Below are 14188 nucleotides of genomic sequence, written 5' to 3' on the forward strand. Positions count from 1 at the left end.
TATCCCCTGGCAGTCCAGTGGTTAGGGCCTTTCATGGATCACAGCCTTGTCATGGCAAAGGGGCTTTCATACAATTGCGCTCATTTTACGTGCTAGTAAGGTTATGCTCATAATCCTTTAAGCTTTAAGGATTCAGCAGTATGTGAACCGAGAACTTCCAGATGTACAAGCTGGGTTTAAGCACAGGAACCAGAGATCAAATTGCCAACATTTGTTGGATCGTAGAGAAAGCAAGGGAGTTCCAGAAAAACATCTGCTTCTACTTCATTGACTACACTAAAGCCTTTGACTGTGTGGATCACAACAAACTGGAAAATTCTTCAAGAGATGGGAATACCAGACCACCTTACCTGAGAAACCTAAATGCAGGTCAAGAAGCAACAGTTAGAACCAGACATGAAACAACTGACTGGTTCAAAATTGTGAAAAGATTACGTCAAAGCTGTGTATTGTCACTCTGCTTATTTAACATGTGAAATACCAGGCTGGATGAATCATAAGCTAGAGTCAAGATTGCCAGGAGAAATATCAACAACCTCAGATATGCAGATGACACCACTCTAAGGACAGAAAGTGAAGAACTAAGGAGCCTCTTGTTGAGGGTGAAAGAAGAGAGTAGAAAAGCTGGCTTAAAACTCAACATTCAAAAAACAGATCATGGCATTGGTTCCTATCACTTCATGGCAAATAGAAGGGGGAAAAGTGGAAGAAGTGACAGATTTTATTTTCTTGGTCTCCAAAATCACTGCACACAGTGACTGCAGCCGTGAAATTAAAAGACACTTGCTCTTAAAAAAAAAAAAGCTATGACAAGCCTAGACAGTGTTTTAAAAAACAGAGGCATCACTTTGCTGACAAAGGTCATTATAATCATTGTCCTCAGTTGCTCAGTTGCCTCAGACTCTTTGAGGCCCCATTAACTGTTGCAGCCATGAAATTAAAAGACGCTTACTCCTTGGAAGAAAAGTTATGACCAACCTAGATAGCATATTGAAAAGCAGAGACATTACTTTGCCAACAAAGGTCCATCTAGTCAAGGCTATGGTTTTTCCAGTAGTCATGTATGGATGTGAGAGCTGAACTGTGAAGAAAGCTGAGCGCCGAAGAATTGATGCTTTTGAACTGTGGTGTTGGAGAAGACTCTTGAGGGTCCCTTGGACTGCAAGGAGATCCAACCAGTCCATTCTGAAGGAGATCAGCCCTGGTATTTCTTTGGACGGAATGATGCTGAAGCTGAAACTCCAGTACTTTGGCCACCTCATGTGAAGAGTTGACTCGTTGGAAAAGACTTTGATGCTGGGAGGGATTGGGGGCAGGAGGAGAAGGGGATGACAGAGGATGAGATGGCTGGATGGCATCACTGACTCGATGGACGCGAGTCTGAGTGAACTCCGGGAGTTGGTGATAGACAGGGAGGCCTGGAGTGCTGCGATTCATGGGTCGCAAAGAGTCAGACACGACTGAGTGACTGAACTGAACTGACTGTTGCCCTCCAGGCTCCTCCACCCTTGGAGCTGGTGGGCTAGCCCACTAGGGTCCTGTGATTTTGTGCAGCAGAACTCTTTAAGTAGACTCTGAACAAGCAAACAGGAAGTTAGATGTAGGGTTGGGTAGTTCCACAGTAGAAGGTTAAGGAGGTATGACACCTGCAGTTGATAGATAGACTGTGTTTTGTTTGTTTTTGGTTACACCCAGCGGCATGTGGGATTTTAGTTCCTGGACCAGGTATTGAACCCATGACCCCATGCAGAAGAAGCATGGAGTCCTAAACCCTGGTTGCTATTGTTCAGTTGCTAAGTCCTGTCTGACTCTTTGCAACCCCATGGACTGCAGCACACCTGGCTCCTCTGTCCTCCACTATCTCTTGGAGTTTGCTCAAACACATGTCCACGGAGGTGGTGATGCTATTAACCTTCTCATCCTCTGCCACCCCCTTCTCTTTTTGCCTTCAATCTTTCCCAGCATCAGGGTCTTTTCCAATGAGTCAGCTCTTTGCATTGACTGGTTTGATTTCCCTTGCAGTCCAAGGGACTCACAATGATAAAATAAAAATTACATAAAATGGAGTCTAAATTAAGATTTTCATTGTTTTGTTGCTGTTCCGTGGCTCATTGTCTTCATCAACAAAATTATAACATTGGGAAGCTTCTTTTTCTTTTCTCTTGTATTCAAGATAGCAACCATATTTCACTGTAAGTGATTTGATGCCAATAGTTGAATCAGTCTGTCTTTTAATTTAGTATTTCCTCCAGACATTCTTTGAACATGTGTCAACAGGAAAGAACGTGTTTCAAAGTTCTCTTCTGCCCATTTATCCCTTAATAAACAAAATGAAGTTTGAAAATATGTCTTTTTAGTTCTGTTTATGCTTTATAAAATTTGACAAAACCCAGAATTATCAGAACTGGCCAAGTTCACATTCTGAAGCAGGTAAAATTAACCATGGGGAGCCTTTCATTTCTGCTCTCAGAATTCCTACTTCTATTAACAGTCTTTATCTGCAAGGATTTCTTGTTAGCAAATACCCACAAATACCTAATATTTCAAGAATATTTTAAGATGTTGCTACTTTATAGTATATTCTCATTTTCTTTAATGTCTCTTAAATTTTTTTTTTTAAAAACCTCTAAATATTCAGAGGAAGCATCTCTAATGATGAGCTATCAGGGGTGGTAGAGAATATTCCTTGTCACATCACATAGGCATCACCTACTCTAAGAATGACTTTTTTGTTGCTGTGTTTTGCATATTGTTGAGTAATTGAGAAGCTGGGCGTTCCTGAACTGCTGCTGCCAGCAGATGTTTAAAACTGTCACACTACAAGTGCTAAGGCACATGTGTTTCTGCCCAATGTATTTGAGTAGGTTGTGTGGGAGGTGGACAGAGAAATATTCTAAACTTTGGACTTTAATCAGAGTGATTTACTCGCTTAAATATCCCTATGAAGGGGCAAAGAACACAAAAAGGGCGAGGACTGCAGGAACAGTGTGGACTTCCGGTTTACAGACGCAGCAACACACACACAGACACAGACACACATGCACAGAAGCCATTTCCAGGTACTACGGACTAAGGGTATAGGAAGCTGGGCAAGGGGGTAGCCTGCTATTAAGGAAGAAGGTCCTTCTCTGAGTGATGCTTCCCTTGTGTTCTTAGCTGCCAGATACCTGCTGTAGGAATAAAGTCTCATGGTATTAGAAGTCTCAAAAATGTGACAGGATCCAACCCAGCAAGTTGCAGCCCCAGCTGACTGCATGCAAAGAGATGGACCCGAATCAAAGCCAAGGCTGCTTGTTGTGGGATCTAAATCAAAGGGCAAGGTGTTCTAGATGATGCATGCTAAGTTGCTTCAGTCTTGTCTGACTCTTTGCCACCCCATGGACTGTAGCCTGCCAAGCTCCTCTGTCCATGGGGTTCTCCAGACAAGAATACTGGAGTGGGTTGCCATTCCTTTCTCCAGGGGATCTTCCCCACCCAGGGATCGAACCAGTGTCTCTTATATCTTCTGCATGGGCAGGCGGGTGGATTCTTTACCTCTAGTGCCAACTGAGAAGCTTTCAATGATTTACAGTTCAGGGAAGAAGGAAAACTTTCCTAGTAGACCTGTCAGCTTTCCCTCCCAGACATCAAGAACACTCCTTACTGTTCATTCTTTAGGTTTTTTTCTTGCAATGTTGTTTTGTGAAAGCGTCAGAAGAGATTCAGAGAGAAAAGAGACTAGCGATGAGAAAGGTTGTGTGTATCCAAATGGCCAAACCTCTTGAGGGAAAGGGTCAGAAAAATTGATGCAAAATCTCTGGGTCAAAAACCAACATATGCGAAACCTGTATTTTATTTAGAAATAATTTTCTGGGGGGAAATCTCTTGATTCTCAAGTTTTAAAGTAGTAATAATAACCATTGGCAACAGTTGGCATCTTGAACTATATTTTAAACTTATTAAATAAAGGTTACTCTTCCAATGGGAAAACAGGGAATAAGAGAAGTAGGCGGCCTGTATTTTGCCAAGTGTGTCAGAGCAAAGCCAAGACTCCATAGCAATTTAGCAATGAAGGATTAGTCCCTGCTGAAATTCACTTTGTAGACCATGAATCAAGTCCTGGACACAAAACAAGATCAACACAGAACGTACACAGAAGGGTCATCAGCATGTGGATAATGCAAGTAAAGAGACAAGGAACAATCCAGGCACGTCTACTATGGGAACTTTCTGTTTTATCCAATTCATTAGTGTATGCAAGGTTTTTACCTGAACTGTCACCAGGAATAGTACTTCAGTATTTATATATGTTTATATATGTGTGTGTTTTTAAAGGGAACTGCTTAGTAAACTTGATATAATTAGACAGATCCTTTTATAAAGTCCTGAGGCAAAGAGGTAGCCAGGCAGGGTTACTTACTCGCAGGGCAGAAGAAAACCCACCTGAGTTAGAAGCCATAATTCTGGTACCATAATATACTCCTGTCAGAATGTTGTTTCTTCAAAGTGTGTGGTTGGGCTACAAGTGTTAGACTCACAGGATGTTATGGCTGAAAGATACTGGTTTCAATCACATCCTGTCAGGAAACAGAATCTGACTCAGGTGATTCAATGGGTCTTCCCTGGTGGTTCGGATGGTAAAGAATCTGCTGCAGTGCAGGAGACCCGGGTGTGATCCCTGGATGGGGAAGATCCCCTGGAGAAGGGAATGGCTACCTACTCCAGTATTCTTGCCTGGACAATTCCAGGGACAGAGGAGCCTTGCAGGCTACAGTCCTTGGGGTCACAAAGTGCCAGACAGGACTGAACTATTGACACGGTCATAGGTGATTCAAATGAAGACACTTCAGTGAAGGGATGACTCACAGAAGCGGGCAGGGTGAAGGTTCTGGTGGCCCCCAGGGACATGCGGGCTGCCGCTGCTGCTCCCAACAGCCCAACAAGAGCTGAGCTCTGGAGAGGGGGCCTAACAGGAACTGCAGGTGTGGTGGGATTCAGCCTCCAACACAGATGCAGGCTAGAGCAGGAAAGGAAGAGGGAGGAAATGCCATGGCCTCTTTCTCCTGCTGTGATCCTCTGTAGGTGTCTCCTGGAGGCCAAACCCAACCAGAAGTCAAAGGGCAAGGGAGCCTGGGTGATGGCAAGGGCAGGAAAAAGGCAGAGATTGAATCTGGGGTGAGTGGGATGAGTGGCAACAAACCACATATGTGCACACTAAGTCACTTCAGTTGTGTCTGATTCTGTGCAATCCTATGGACTGCAACCCACCAGGCTCCTCTGTCTATGGGATTTTCCAGGCAAGAATACTGGACTGGATTGCCATGCCCTCCTCCAGGGCATCTTCCCAACCCAGGGATTGAACCCACAGTTCTTACATCTCCTGCATTGGCAGGCAGGTTTTTTACCACTAGCACCACCTGGGAAGCCTGAAAAACCACATCAGTTCAGGTCAGTCACTCAGTTGTGTCTGACTCTTCATGACCCCATGGACTGTAGCAAGCCAGGCTTCTCTGTCCATCACCAACTTCCAGAGCTTGCTCAAACTCATGTCCATTAAGTCGGTGATACCATCCAACCATCTCATCCTCTGTCATCTTTCTCCTCCCGCCTTCAATCTTTCCCAGCATCAGGGTCTTTTCCAATGAGTCAGCTTTTTGTATCAGGCGGCCAAAGAATTGGAGTGTCAGCTTCAGCATCAGTCCTTCCAACAAATATTCAAGACTGATTTCCTTTAGGGTGGACTGGTTTGATCTCCTGGCAGTCCAAGGGACTCTTAGGAGTCTTCTCCAACACTGCAGTTCAAAAGCATCAATTCTTTGGTGCTCGGTTTTCTTTTTTTTAAATTTAACAGGTTTATTTATAATTGTTATAAAGTTGAACTGCTGAAACTTGCTCACTGAAGCATTTTGACTCTCATTGATGCTTTATGTCCCTGCATTTATATTAAAAATTCACACAGAAATGAAAATGGAAAAACTGCCAATACCTGATTTCTGTCCCCTATTTTCCAATTGCAATCATATACTTAGGTAGCTTTTGACCCCAATGGGAAAAAAATACCTAATATCTAACGTTCAGTACTACCAATAACGGAAGGAAGAGAATTTTTTTTTTAAGAATGAAATGTTTCCCATCATAGTGGATGCTTAAGCTCGTTCTCCATGTATGCAGCGTGCTAGCTGGATGTCTTTTGGCATAATTGTTACACGTTTGGCATGGATAGCACACAGGTTGGTGTCTTCAAAAAGGCCAACCAGATAGGCCTCACTTGCCTCCTCCAAAGCATCAATAGCTGCACTCTGGAAGCGCAGATCTGTTTTGAAGTCGTGAGCAATTTCCCGCACCAGACGCTGGATGGGAAGTTTGAGAATGAGAAGTTCAGTGGACTTCTGATAACATCTAATTTCACGGAGTGCCACAGTACCAGGCCTGTAACGATGAGGTTTCTTCACCCCTCTAGTAGAGGGTGCATTCTTGCAAGGGGTTTTTGTAGCGAGTTGCTTCCTCGGTGCTTTACCACCGGTCGGTTTTTGGGCAGTCTGCTTTGTACGAGCCATGGTATAGAGACCTCCTTATTTACCCCGCTTGTCCTTTGGCTGGAGCTCGGTGAGCTAGAGGCAGCTGCCGTTGGAGAGCGACTGCGGCTGGTGCTCAGTTTTCTTTACGGTCCAACTCTCACATCCATGCATGACTGCTGGAAAAACCATAGCTTTGACTAGATGGACGTTTGTCAGCAAAGTAATGTCTCTGCTTTTTAATATGCTCTCTAGGTTTGTCATAGCTTTTCTTCCAAGCAGGAAGCATCTTTTAATTTCATTAAGCAGAAAAACATCTACTTTGGCTTCATTGACTATGCTAAAGCCTTTGACTGTGTGGACCACAACAAACTGTGGAAAATTCTTAAACAGATGGGAATACCAGACCACCTTACCTGCCTCCTGAGAAATCTGGATGCAGGTCAAGAAGCAACGGTTTGAACCAGACATGGAACAACAGACTGTTTCCAAATCGGGAAAGGAGTACCTCAAGGCTGCATATTGTCACCCTGCTTATTTGACTTATTTGCAGAGTACATCATGCAAAATGCTGGGCTGGATGAAGCACAAGCTGAAATCAAGGTTGCTGGGAGAAATATCAATAACCTCAGATATGCAGATGACACCACCCTTATGGCAGAAAGCAAAGAGGAACTAAAGAGACTCTTGATGAAAGTGAAAGAGGAGAGTGAAAAAGCTGGCTTAAAACTCAACATTCAAAAAATGAGGATCATGGCATCTGGTCCCATCTCTTCATGGCAAATTGATGGGGGAAACAATGGAAGCAGTGAGAGGCTTTATTTCTTGGGCTCCAAAATCACTGCTTATGGTGACTGCAGCCATGAAATTAAAAGATGCTTGCTCCTTGGAAGAAAAAGCCACATAGTACCCAGAAATCTGTCCTTTGAGCTCTTATGGGACACTCGAACTCTTTCTTTGGCCCTAGACAGGGCCCAGGTGGGCAGCGTGTGTAGTAGGCATGTGCTGAATAAAGTAGCATACACCTGCTAGAGATAAGAGATCATTCGTTAGAGGCGAGCAGCCTGGCCTCCCCAGGGAAGAGGTGGCCTCTCTCCATGGAAACCTGGTGCACCAGTGCTTTTGGCAATCAGCGCCGGGCAGTCTCTAATTGTGCCAGGAGATGGGCTAGTTCTTCCTCAGTCACGAATGCTGGGAGGGGAGTTCTGCAGCTAGCTCGTGGTATTCCAAAGCCCAAAGCCCCATCATGTCAGGAAAGACGGGCCTCTCCCTCAGTGTGAATGCCGAGCTGGTGGGACAGAGCTAAGGTATTGACATGCCATGTCACTCTTGCATCCAGTCTCTGATTACATCAGGTAAAGAGCTGGGGCCTCCTAATCATGGGACCCAAAGTCTAACTCTGTTTGGCTCTTGGTGCATGGCTCTAGGATGGGTCATGGGGAGACCGTTCCCACCTCCCCAGTGAACTCTGCTCTGTAAGATCAGCTGTGTGTATACAGCTTTGCCAGCTGTCTTTGTTTACAAGAAACCGAGGCAGGAACCAATAGAGCGGTATGGGTGGCACCAAGGTTCCCACAGGAGATTTGGAGAGTTCCCCCAGTCCCCCAGCTCTCCAGCCAAAATTTCCTTTAATTTTGTCATGTCATGTCATGTCATGAGGCCAAGGTACTCATCTATGTTGTTTTGCAAAGTGGGCCTCATCTTGAATGTTGTCCACTTCATCTACATCTAGGAAGTGTGACATTACTGTGACACCTCACCTGTGGCTGGTGGGCAGACATCATCATGGGACAAAGAATTCAACCAGAAAAGCAAAATAGATGTGTCCTTTACGAAATGATTACATAAGTGCCCTTGAATAAATTAGTAATATTTATTTGCAGTGCATTGCAAGTTGCTCAGTTATGTCCGTATTTATTTCTGATCTCTTTGCAAGTTATTCAGTTATGTCTTTAATCCCTTCCGCATCAGTACGATTTCAACTTCCATTCATTTTGTTTGGGGGTGGGTATTGTGAGAAATCGACTTTTTATTGTTCTGCTGAAGTCCACTTTGTCAGAGATCCAGGTGGCTATAGCAACAAAATCTCCTGCTAACTCTTCCTCTAGATGCAATCCCTGAAAATTAGTTGGAACAGATTATAGTGAGCCTTGCAAAATGCAACATTTGGTTTCAGAGGAGCAGTGAGCTGGAAGGCTCATCCGTTCTTTGATCCTCTGTGACTTCTCTGATCCTGTGAGTCCCTGTGAGTCATCCTATACCAAGTCTTGTTGTGGTTGCACTGTCCTGGAAACTGTTGGACTGTTGGACTCCTGGCTGTCTTGACCTTCAGCCTTGAGGGTGGATTTTGCAGATCCCCCAGAGCGCTGGACCAATGCTGAAGACTCCTTCCACATGCATGAGATTGTGTTCATAAAAATAAACCATTTTAACAATTTGGGCTTAAATTGACTTTTTGTTGTATAAATCAAGCTTTATCCATATCCCCCACCCCCATAAGTAAAGAGAATCAAAGGGTTTAGTGGAAGGAGACACAACCTGAGTTTCTATAACTTACTGGAGATCTTCTCTGTCCCTTCTTTTCACACTGTTTACATTCTCTTGGATGCTCCAGAGAGGCCAGAAATCTTGGGGTCATGGAGGGGCCATCTGGGGGAGACCCAACCCAAGGCCTCAACATATTTTGAGAGCTCGCTGCTTTACTGTGTGCTGGCTGGGTGTGGCAGTTTAACCCCAGGAAGTAGGTATTCTCACGTGTGTTTGCACCCGGGGAAGTCAAGGCTTAGAGATTGAAATGCTATGCTCCAGTTTTTACTGTGAAAAAGTTGTGTTCTCAGGATTTAAATTCAAGTGGTGGTGGTTTAGTCGCTAAGTCGTGTCCGACTCTTATGACCCTGTGCACTGTAGCCAGCATGCTCCTCTGTCCGTGGGATTCTCCAGGCCAGAATACTGCCGTGAGTTGCCATTTCCTTCTCCAAAGGGTATTCCAGACCCAGAGATTGAACCCAGGTCTCCTGCATTTCAGGCAGATTCTTTCTTTCTTTTAAAAAACACAACAACTTAGTTTTTAATTGAAGGATAATTGCTGTACAGAATTTTGTTTTCTGTCAAATCTCAACATGAATCAGCCATAGGTATTCTTGACCGACTTAGCTATAAGGGAAGCCCAAATTCAAGTGATTTGACACCAAAGCATATGTTTTTAGCCACTGCTTTATACGGTGAAATAAATTGCTGCTTCCATCTCCATTTAATTCCTAACAGTGGAGCGAGGAGTCACCAGAGAAGTAGGCTTGGCACAGGAGGGAATGGAGGCGGCAGAAGGCACAGGGCAGAGAGTGATCCTATAAACTCTCTCCCACCAATGGGCTCATGAGGCAACGCCAGAGCTGCTTCTACTGTTTACCTTTAGAGGAGGGTGAAGCGAACCAGCACACCTGCAGCCACGGCTGCCTGAAATCTCGGCAGGGTGGGAGGAACCTGGGGGATGGGGATGGCTGTCTCAGTCACTGTCCCTGGGTTGGTGTGTGTGAGACTGTCCCTAAAGTTTGCATATGTCATTTCTTGAGCCCCTCGGATGTGCAGTATCTGAGGGAAGCATTGTCACAATCTTGACAACAACTGTAAAATTGTGCTGGCTCACCTCAACTGGTGGGCTCCCTGCACATCAAGAATTGTGCCCAGGTGACTCTCCTGGGGGTCCAGTGGTGAAGACTCCAAGCTCCCAATGCAGGGGGCCTGGGTTCGATCACTGGATGGGGAACTGGATCCCACATGCCGTAACTAAGAGTTCACATGGCACGACTAGAGATCCTGCCTGCTGCCATGAAGGTCGTACATCCTGAGTGCTGCAACCAAGACCCGGTGCCGTCAGATCAATAAATACATGCCTGTGTGTGTTCAGTCACTGAGTTGTGTCCAACTGGATATTTATGTGCTTCCCTGGTAGCCTAAATATATCTGATCCCCGGATACAATTCTTTATGTATGCGTATATAAAGAATTGTGTTGGAGAGCAGGTATGCCAAGTTGGGTGAGGGTTCCATTCTGGCCCAGAGGAGCTCAGCAGGGGCACTATCCCTGAGGGCTTGACCATGAGGGGTGAAGTGTTCTGATGGATGCAGAAAAGAAGGGGAAAGGTGGATGGGGGAGAAGTCTTCAGGCCACATTGTTAGCAGCTGTGGACACATTTGCCTACAATCTGGTCATTTTTGTTTTCTATGATGAGAAACACTGAACTGTAAATACTTATAGTATAAATACCTATATAGTGTTGTATATAGGTCAAGATTAAAAACAAAAGTTTAAAAAATATTTAGTTAAAAATAAATTAGAAAATTCCAAATTATCAAATGTTTATTCTTTCTGGCCTCTGGCAGTTGAATAAATAACTTATCCAAAACCACTTCGTAAATCAGACTTTCTCTAGTTCTAAGCTCCAGTGTATTTAGGGCTGAGATGTTTTCTGTGGTTACTTTATTGCTTCCGCCCATTTCTCCTCTCTTCAGCTACTAGAGTCTTTGGTTACCTGTTTATTCTAGTTGCCCTGGCAGCGCGACTCTATGTAGAAGGGAGTTTTACTTTCCATTTTGAAGTTTTGGACTCTTGGAACTGAATTTGACATGCTCTGATGACACATCCTCTCCTCAGGGGAGAAGCCTGTCTCTCTGCAGCAGCTTTTACATGGGTTTCCCAATTGCAAGTGAGCTGTTTTGAAGGCTCATCATGTAGGATTGTTTGACAGAGTGAACCTCTGTTTTTGTTGCTGCTGTTGTTGCCTTTATGGGGTGTGTGTGTTTGTGTGTGTGTGTGTCTGTGTTTTAACCAAGGAAGAGGCTATCAAGGCAAGCATGCCACACAGTCATCCATTTTTCAACAGTTTTACTAATTGGTTTCCTTTCAGGTCCCTTCAACCGTGCCCGTTAGATATACCCTGCTAGGATCAGATACCCCACATTGTCTTGTTTTCAGTATGAGTACATGTCTGGCTGTGGGGTGTTTAAAAGGCCATCATCCGTGGCCTTATTTGAAGTTCCATTATTTTAAGTTTATAAAATGAAGGCATTAATACTAAAAAATTAGCATGAGTCAATTTCTCATCAAATTATCCATTTGTTATACTCTTGATCTTTCCTAGACTAGACCACATGATGGTTGAAATTTTGATTTTGAGGATACTTAGAGTATTGAAAGCCTAAAGTATATGTTGGAGTCCTTTTATTCTTGAAGACATTGTTTGGTGTTTTATTCAGTAAGCACTTCCTAAATATATTTACAAAGGAGAGAGGCTCAGCGTGTTGTCTGGAAGTGGTGGTGTGTACACAGGCTCATGAGGCACTGTTAGAAATGTAAGCTCTGTGTGTGTGTGTGTGTGTGTGTATACTTTAGAACTGAGAGTGGGGTATCAAACTTGGGCTTTACAGCACGTATATATCACTCTAAAATACCTGGACAGGTTAGGATATTTATCAGGCAGCTTGCAAGAGTTGGGTCTTCAATTTCATCACATAAGGTTCTAGTAGAAGATTACAGACTGATGAAATAATTCATTCTGCTAAGTAAACTATTGATGGTGGATCAATACAAATAAAAGCAGATCTGTTTATTTAGACAAATACTATATTTCATTGACTCAGAAATGTTATCGGTATATTATGTGCCATTATGCCATTGAGAAAGAAAAAAATCCTTCCAATTAAACTCTGACATAATGCTTTTGCATAACTAGAATTTCTATTTATACTTATTGAAACTACTTTTTAGGCTTATTTGGACATAGATTTCTATCATTTAGAACTTTTGAGCATTCCTAAGAGGGAAAATAAGAGGGAAAATAAATTCAATAAATTGGTTAAAATATTCCTAAATGACTCCCCATTTATATCTGGTCCTTCTGAATCACATGTCACAGAGATGATCAGTAATGCAGCATTTCTTAAAAACTAGCTTCACTATTTGTCTATGAGAATCTCTTCCAAATAACTGGCACTCCTCCTGCTAATTCTGATGTGCATGTGTAAGCAATGCCAATTACATTAAAATGGCCATATCCCAACTTCAGTCCGGTTAATATGTGATATATGTCTTAGTAAAATATGCTAAAATATTTGTAGTGCATAATGTAGTTAAAAATTATAGGTCAAGGACTCAAAGATAGGTTTTTCCTGTCATATCTCCAGAGTAAATATTATAGACTAATTCTGCTAATGTGAAGGGATGTAATTAGGAGAAACCATTAGTTTAGAAGTTTCTCAAATTTTTTAGTTTGTCAGAAACAAATGGCTTACTTGTTAAAAATGTTTATGCCTAGGCTTACCCCAGACCTATGAAATTAGAAGGCCTGGCGCTGATATGTTGACAAGCTACCTGGACTATTCTGATGCAGGTAGTCTGGGGGCCAGTGCTTTGATGCACCAGCTCCTATCTGAGGTATCTTTAGTGTACATTAAGCCCTCAGACAGTAGGCTTGGAAACTTCATGAACTCCTTAGTGGCCAAAAGAAAGAAAGACACTTAAGGTCACCGTGTGGCTTGAGGACACATCTTCATCCTAGGAAGAAAAGAGCCAACATAATTCTATACCAGATCAGAGAGTCTGAAATTGTAATTCCTTACAAAATTCTAAATAAGAGATGTGGAAGTTCTGCTTCTTGTTTCTCTCTCTTCATTACTTACCTTTACATTTTAATAAAACATGCAATTATTTATTCAACCCATATATCATGTAACAGTTAGGGCTCTTCATCACGAGATAAATTCTGATGAGTCTGGCCAGGTTGGTCCTATTAACATTTTATTACATTATAGAAGGCGTCAGTTTAGGGTCAGAAGAAGGAAGTGCCATACTGTTAGAGAAGCAAAGTAGCAGAATCATTTCCTATGACTCTTGTATTAATCAGAAATTCTAGTTTTTAAAATTCTTAGTGAAAATTCCAAATGTCTTAGCAATAACATCTAACATGACTTTTTAAACCTACTTTCTCTTATGTCAGATAGTTCTAATGTGTAAATGACTTCCAATGCCTAAACTATTTCTTTAGTCATTTAGGAAACTAGCAATTAAAAAAAACTTCTTTAGGTCTAAAAGAGCAGTCTGTGGGCTGTTTAGTCATCCCACTCCAGATGGGGTGAGGCTGTAGGGAGAAGTGGTGGGGTCCTTTTAAGCCAGAAAGTGGGTGTTTAACCATCATTCTGAGACTGAGAGAATGAAAAATGGTACCACCTTGAAGAAGGTGAGGAGAATGGAGGAAGGGGTGAGGTCTGAGGTAGACAGCCCCAGGCTTATTTTCTTTTCTGGTATATAATTTATCCTATAAATGAGTAACAATGTTTCACACCAGCACCGATAGCTTAGAGTTGAAAATATGTTTTCACGTCTACATTATCTTTGATCTTTTACCACATTGCTTTAAGAAATAGACAACAGAGTTTCTATCCCTTATATTTTGCTGAGAAAAAAATGACATCATGTTAATCAGGAAAGCTGGTTGGTGTCTTGCACCAGGACTGATGGTGGAGCTAGACTGAAACTCGGGATCTCCTGGCTCCAAGCGGAGAGCTGCTTTTGGGACTCACACTGCTTCTCTTCTGGTAGCTGGAAAGTGCCCAGTGCTTCTAGCTGTGGGTTCATATTTGGAGGTAGAAGGACACTGTATTTCATCTTACAGATGGATCATAGACTCAGAACCCTGATTG

At 43.0% G+C, this 14188-nt stretch overlaps 2 protein-coding genes across 12 annotated transcripts in view; one reads left to right on the plus strand and one right to left on the minus strand.

The window, feature by feature from the left end:
* The window catches only part of ESM1 (endothelial cell specific molecule 1), a 77264-nt gene that overhangs the window by 49168 nt on the left and 13908 nt on the right, over positions 1–14188 (plus strand). The window contains exon 1 of one of the 11 annotated variants that reach the window (XM_069556549.1): positions 9279–9448. The exons of 8 other annotated variants lie outside the window; for them this stretch is intronic. The gene's annotated coding sequence lies outside the window, so the exon portion shown is untranslated. Of the gene's footprint in view, positions 1–9278; positions 9449–14188 lie in introns of those variants that run through there. 2 more of the 11 variants (XM_069556543.1, XM_069556545.1) reach the window with 2 other exon arrangements.
* On the minus strand, positions 6126–6545 carry LOC138421718 (histone H3.3A-like). The gene has a single exon (XM_069556087.1). The coding sequence runs from the start codon at positions 6534–6536 to the stop codon at positions 6126–6128; it is 411 nt and encodes a 136-aa protein (XP_069412188.1). The 5' UTR covers positions 6537–6545.

The sequence above is a fragment of the Ovis canadensis genome, chromosome 16 (genome assembly GCF_042477335.2).
Source record: "Ovis canadensis isolate MfBH-ARS-UI-01 breed Bighorn chromosome 16, ARS-UI_OviCan_v2, whole genome shotgun sequence".
Classification (NCBI taxonomy): Eukaryota; Metazoa; Chordata; class Mammalia; order Artiodactyla; family Bovidae; genus Ovis; species Ovis canadensis.

Bases quoted from the DNA above. Each gene is read 5' to 3' on its own strand.
- LOC138421718 (XM_069556087.1), bottom strand. From the start codon at position 6,536: ATGGCTCGTACAAAGCAGACTGCCCAAAAACCGACCGGTGGTAAAGCA.